This window comes from Cervus canadensis, chromosome 4 (genome assembly GCF_019320065.1).
Source record: "Cervus canadensis isolate Bull #8, Minnesota chromosome 4, ASM1932006v1, whole genome shotgun sequence".
NCBI lineage: Eukaryota > Metazoa > Chordata > Mammalia > Artiodactyla > Cervidae > Cervus > Cervus canadensis.
Genome location: NC_057389.1, coordinates 56973660 through 56979886, shown reverse-complemented (window position 1 = coordinate 56979886; position 6227 = coordinate 56973660). Strand labels below are relative to the sequence as shown.

General features: G+C 51.2%; 1 protein-coding gene across 3 annotated transcripts; it reads left to right on the top strand.

Moving 5' to 3' along the window:
- The first annotated feature begins 513 nt into the window (after positions 1–513).
- Positions 514–6182, top strand: TMCO6 (transmembrane and coiled-coil domains 6). 3 transcript variants are annotated; one of them, XM_043465292.1, is made up of 12 exons: positions 515–707; positions 825–937; positions 2700–2815; positions 2922–3105; positions 3398–3502; positions 3665–3750; positions 3975–4091; positions 4297–4408; positions 4512–4698; positions 4842–4936; positions 5341–5508; positions 5740–6182. In XM_043465292.1, exons 1-12 carry the CDS (start codon positions 623–625, stop codon positions 5851–5853), a joined length of 1482 nt encoding a protein of 493 aa, XP_043321227.1. In that variant the 5' UTR covers positions 515–622; the 3' UTR covers positions 5854–6182. The 3 variants fall into 3 exon arrangements, with proteins under 3 accessions (XP_043321230.1, XP_043321228.1, XP_043321227.1); XM_043465295.1 differs by lacking the exon at positions 3665–3750 and having other exon boundaries at positions 514–707; positions 4301–4408; XM_043465293.1 differs by lacking the exon at positions 3665–3750 and having other exon boundaries at positions 514–707; positions 3955–4091.
- The last annotated feature ends 45 nt before the right edge of the window (positions 6183–6227 follow it).

Sequence of the window (6227 nt, the reverse complement as noted above, 5' to 3'; positions counted from 1 at the left end):
GGGAAGTCCCTTTAGAACTCAGGATAGTTTTGAATGTTCTTTTAGACTGTGTTAGGGGCGGGAAGGTTGTGTTTGCTGACACTAGTAGCCGGGGGTTTCCGATGTCGGCAGCCGAGAAACCGAAGGCAGAGGGACAGCTTGTTTAGTCGCAAAGTCATGTGGGATTCTTTTGCGCCAGGGTCGTCTGTCCATGCGATTTCCCATACAATACTGGAGTGGGTTGCTATCCCCTTATCCAGGGATCGAACCTCTGTCTCCTGCATTGGCAGGCGGATTCTTTACCACTGAGCCACCAAAGAAGCTCAAAGCCACAGCTGCTACTTGGAATTCGCTTGGCTAAAGGTCCCATCCCTCAGTCAGTGGCCCCTCCCCGCCCTCGCCCCACCCAATCCTGTCTTTTCATCTTCCCTCCCCCCGGTCTGCCCCACCCTCTCGCCGCTTCGCCCGGGCCGGCCTGTGGTCGCGCCCCCTCGTTCCGCCCCGCCTTCACTTCGCTGCGTGTCCCGCCCACTGACACCTCCCTTTCCGCCCTGCGCTGCGCCTGCGCCGGCTGTGTCCTGTTCTGGATCTCTGGGTAAAGTTGTTGGCTCTCCAGTTCGTGCAGAATTTTTCCACTTCTGTCATGTGGAGCGGACGGCGAGGCCTCCTCAGGCCGTTAGGCTGCGGAGTGGAGGAGCTACGGTGCCGCCGGCGGGAGCGGGAGGCAGGTGCGGTGGGCGAGGGAACACTGGAGGATGGGGTTATGGAGGTCGGAGATGGGGCAACGGGACGAGCCCTGGGTTGTGGGTTCCCCTCCCATGCTCAGCCGTCTCCTTTCCCCTCAGCACTGCGGAAGGCGCGGAGGGAGCAGCAGCTGGTCAGCAAGAGGCTGCTGAGAGACGAAGCTACGGAGGAAGCCGAAGAGGGATGTGTGGTCGTGATCCTTGGAGAAGCCGAGGTGAGCGGTCAGGGTGCGTGTTGAGAGTCACACCCACTAGGCGGCAGATTCCTTCTCTTGTACTGGAGGGCTGTCTCCAAACCTGAACGCGGACCCTTCAACACCTCTCTCCGTCTAGTGCTCAGTCGCTTCAGTCCTGTACGACTCCCATGTACTGTAACCCGCCAGGCTCCTCTGTCCATGGCCTTCTCCCGGCAAGAATACTAGAGTGGGTTGCCATTTGCTTCTCCATCCGTCTAGTGGGCCAAGCCAGAAACCAGGAAATCATTCTTGACAACTCTCTTCCTTACCCCCACACCAGTACATCATCGAGTCCTCCCCTCCCCTGCCCTGTTTTCCCCTCCCCTCCCTTTTTTGCCTCCTACCTCTTTACATGGCGTTGCCGTCAATACTGACAGTACCCTTTTCTCTGCATACTTAACAGAAGCCTCTTAACAGGTCATCTACCGAAATTTTGCCTCTCTCAAATTCATTCTTTGGGAGAGGGGTTCAGGATGGGGAGACACCTGTACACCCATGACTGACTCATGTTGATGTATGGCGAAAACCACCACAATATTGTAAAGTAATTAGCCTCCTATTAAATTAATTTTAAAAAATTCATTCTTTACACATCAGGCAGATGCGTCCAAAATCCTTCCTCTGATCTACACACTCTAGCATAGTATAACTTCTGCCATTTGCAGTCTTATCGGTTTACTCATTTCAGCCACATTGTCCTCTTTTCAGTTCTTGGAACAATATACCAGCCCCATTCTTCTCTATGGCCTTTGCATTTGCTGCATCTAAAGTAGGTCTGCAGAATGTTAATTATACTAATTGTTTGCTTGTTTGTTACCTTTTTTCTAACTAGACTTTATCCACAGGAACCTAGACTTTATGTTATTTGTCGTCATTGAAAATTCAGATGCTTATACAGTATCTGGTGTATAGTAGATGCTCAGCATTTATGGAATAAGTGAACAAAAGAACTTATTTCAGCTCATTTATTCATTTAGCAAGCATCAGGCCTACTCTATGTTTATACTATGTTTATGTGTATAGTTTATGAAGAACTTATACATAGGTTATGTCATTTATTCATTGTGTGTCTATTTTGTACCAAGACACCTATGCTGGGTACTCAGGTACACAAAAAAGAAGAGTCCCTTTCTTTGACATGTTCCCAACCCACTGAAGGAGACAGATGTGCTCCTACCTGTGGTGAAGAAAACATGAGGCACAGTAGAAACCACTGTCTTCCAAAGGATACCAGAAAGAACTAATTTCCCAGAGGCAGTTAGAAGAGAAAGCTGAAGTGAAGGACCTGTGGATGGTATCCCATGCAGAAGGGATGGATATTGCAAAAGCTTGGAAACATTGAAAAAACAAGTCATGTTATGCTAAATGTTGTTGCAGTGTCAGTTGTATGGGGACAATGGCTGGAGGGGTAGGTTATGCCAGGCTGAGAGATTTAAATGTTATTCTTGAAATAACCCAGTAAGACACCAGAGTAGATGTTACTCCCATTTTTCAGGTGAGAAGCTGGGTTTAGTCCCCTGTAGAATAAGTGGCAGGACTGGTATTAAATGCAGTTTTGATTCCCTCTTCTGTCCACTCTACTACAGGGTTAGCATTTATTAGCCATAATAGTGTGAATGACAAGTTCTCGGGATTATGCCATATTGGAGGGCTCACAAGTGAAGTAGGCAGAGCAGAACTCATGCCTTGCTATCTGGCATCGATGTGTTGCCATGTCTCATTTCCCTGTGCTGTGCTGCAGATCCAGGAGTTCCTGCGGTTGGCCCAGCGGGGGATAGAGGAAAAGGAGAGGGAGAGGGCTCTGGTCAGCCTTCGTCGAGGCTTGCAACACCCTGAGACACAACAGATCTTCATCAGGTCAGTGTGGATGATGTGAGTGGGTGGCTGGGGCACTGGGGGATGGACAGGGGTGTGGAGGGGATGGGCCGCCAGCTGAGAAGGACTCTGGTGCTCACTCATGTAGGCTGGAGGGCAGCATTCGGACCCTGGTCGGGCTCCTGACCAGCAACCAGGCCCTGCTGCAGCTTGAGGCGGCTCGGTGCCTTCATGAGCTCTCTCACTCTGAGCAGTCTGCGGTGGCTGAGGCCTGCCTGCCAGCCACTTCCTACCTTCTCACCTACCTCTCCGGTCACAGCTCAGACTTTATAGTAAGCCCTGTCCTACCTTGTTTTTGGTTTGGATTTAAAAATTATGCTTTTGGGTCCAGTTTGAGCTGGCAGGTATGTTAAAGAGGAAAACCTGGTTCCCTGACAGCCACAGCCATACATGCACCATCACCTGCCACTCCCCTGTGCCCAGATTCTCAAGGACTGGGATGCTTCATCTTTCCCATTCCCACCCTAGCCCCTGCCCACGCCCCGCCCACCCCCAACCCCATCCACCCCTGGCCTGAGATCCTGAGGTAGGCCAAGCCTAGTGCTTTTGTTGTTCTGCTCTCAGGAGCTCTGTCTGTATACCCTGGGTAACCTGATTGTGGAGAGTGAGGCTGTGAGAAGGCAGCTTCTGCCTCAGGGCATTGTTCCGGCTTTGGCTGCCTGCATCCAGGTGAGTGTCCACCTCCTTTCTTCCTCCTGGAGTACCCATCTCCTCACACGGCCCACCTGCTCTGGTTAGGCAGCTGCAGCCTCTTCTCTGCGCTAAGAGGTTGAAAGTCGTAGGAAACCTTACGGCCTAGCTTCCAGAGTCAGACCCCTGCTCTGCTCCTAGTCTCCCCATCTGACTGTGCTGGAAGCCCTTGGATATGCCTTGTCCCAGCTTCTGCAGGCTAAGGAGGCTCCAGAGAAGATCATCCCGTAAGTCAAACTCATGTGTAGGCAGGTGTGACCTACTCGGTAGTGTAGCCCCTGGATGCCTGATTGAGTCTTGTTTCCAACGCGTTGGACATTTTAACCCCATGTGCCTGACTGGGAAGAGCTTTGGGTTTTGGGCACTTTGCCACCTGCTCTTCGGGTTTGGGAAGAGTGATTGACATCTTGCCTTCCATGGTTCCTACTCAGAGCTCTGCTTCTACTGACAGCTCCGTCCTGGGCTCTACTCTCCCCCAGCACATACTGCAACTGTTACAACCCGGCCCAAAGCTGAACCTTGGGGTAGCTGTGGAGTTTGCCTGGTGCCTTCACTACATCATCTGCAGGTAATAGGGCAATTGGGAAAGTGCCAGACTTCCCCTGGGGCTTCCTTCCATGACATTCAGGCTTTAGTTTCTGAAATTGTTGGGATAAGTCTTCTTTCTTCTCTGGTCCTCTCTTCTTGGAGCCCAGGGAACCCACAGACCTAGGCTGTTGGCCGGCTTAATGTAGGACTGACTGAGTAGTGACTGCTTGCTTCCTGTTGCCCAGCCAGGTCAACAATGCCCTGCTCATCACCCAGGGGGCTCTAACCACCCTGGGGCTGCTGCTGTTGGACTTGGCTGTGGCTGTCCAGAGAACTAAGAATGCAGGACTGGAGCTGGTACGTGGACAGGCCAATATCTGGCTGACCTTCTGATTCAGTTCCTGCTCGTATGCAGGTTGCCCCTTCCTCCTTAAACCTGAACCCCTGCTCGTCTTTACAGCTGGTATGCCCTGTTGTTCGGTGTCTAAGCAACTTGCTGACAGAGGCAGCAGCAGAGACTGTGGGAGGGCCAGTGCATCTCCGAGATGAGCGTGTTGTGGCAGCCTTATTTATCCTTCTGCAGTTCTTCCTCCAGGAACAGCCCAGCCTGCTTCCTGAGGGCCTCTGGCTCCTTAACAACCTCACTGGTAAGCACCACAATCTGCCTTGGCCTGGACCTTTAGCTCCTGGGAATATTTCTTCTTGGTCTGGGCTGAGGTGGGTAGGATTGGGAGTGGGTTGGTTTCATGCCTGAGTTGGAGGAACTTCACTCTGACATTTTCCCTTTCAGCAAACAGCCCTAGTTTCTGTACCTCCTTGATCTCCCTGGATCTGATTGAGCCCCTCTTGCACTTGTTGTCAGTGTCTAATGTTGTGAGCGTATTGGTAGGTATTTGGTTCCCTTGGGTCCAAGATATGGTGGCCTAAGTGTAAAACAGTGGGAGCAGACCTGAGCCCTCAGAAGTACCCTGAGCTGAGAGCTAGCAGGTGGTGTGGTATGGATTCCTTCAGAGCCATACAATCACAGAGCAGTCTAGGTGTGAGTTCCTAAACTGTAGTTTACTAGTTATTAACCTTGGGCATGTCAGCTAACCACCTTAAACTTCAGTTTCCTCATTTATAATTGGGAATATAATCCTACCAGAGGGTGCCTGAGAGGATTACAGAATATGCATATTAAGAGTGCTTGGCATGGTGACTGGGCATGTGGTCAGCACTCCATTCCAGCTATCTTTAAAATCTTTGGGTTTCATTGTTTGTGGGGACTGTGTACATGTTTCTGTCTGCAGGTGCTCACAGTTCTGTGCAACGTTGCAGAGAAAGGTCCCGCTTACTGTCAGCATCTATGGCCAGGGCTCCTGCTCCCCACCTTGCTGGACACGTTGGCCCTCTCTGACACTGAAGTAGTAGGCCAGAGTTTGGAGCTGCTGCAGCTGCTCTTCCTCTATCAGCCAGGGGTGGGTTTCTGGCCTTAGTCCCCAGTTCCCCTGTTCCACCGTGGCCCCCTTCCTTACAGTCTTTAGTTAGTTCTCTGGGCCTGGCTAGCCTATGTGGGCTCCAGGTTCAAACTTCTGTACTCTTTTTGGGAATGCACTCTTCCAAGAAGAGGTGGGATAACTCAAGGCTGTGGTGTTTGTGTGCTGCAGCTCAGGGACCCAGTGTTGAATCTCTTTCTTCCCTGCTCTCAGGCTGCCCAGGCCTTCTTGCAGCAGTCAGGGCTGCAGGCCTTACAAAGGCATGAGGAGGTGGCACAGCTTCAGGATCGCGTGCATGCTCTCCAGCAGACAGCTCTTCATGGGTAACCTGACTTCTGAAAGTCATGTACTCCACTCCTTATCTCCCATACTCCTGTGTCCTCGCCCATAAATCCCCTTTGGGGGTTTAGAACCATAATGGTATCATGCCCTCAGCTCCCACACCTAAGCCTAAGCCAAGACCTCTGGATCCCAGCTCTTCCCCTTTCACCCAGCACTGTCCAGGCAAGAGGACCAGATGGAACTCAGTGTGGTGTACTTAATACCGGTCCCTGGAATCTCCTTTTTTCTTTTTCTTTCCTTTTTTTTTTTTTTGATTCAGTGGCTCATGGCTTTTGATGGGACAGAATAAAATAAAGTCTTATTTTTATATTCAACTGCTTTTCCTCAGATGGTTGCACAATAAGGGGTAGTCGGTGGGA

Excerpts from the sequence above, each read along its gene's own strand:
- TMCO6 (XM_043465292.1), top strand. The coding sequence starts at position 623 with ATGTGGAGCGGACGGCGAGGCCTCCTCAGGCCGTTAGGCTGCGGAGTG. Across the intron at positions 708-824 it reads CCGGCGGGAGCGGGAGGCAG|CACTGCGGAAGGCGCGGAGG; the intron begins GTGCGGTGGGCG and ends CTTTCCCCTCAG. Across the intron at positions 3,106-3,397 it reads GTCACAGCTCAGACTTTATA|GAGCTCTGTCTGTATACCCT; the intron begins GTAAGCCCTGTC and ends TTCTGCTCTCAG.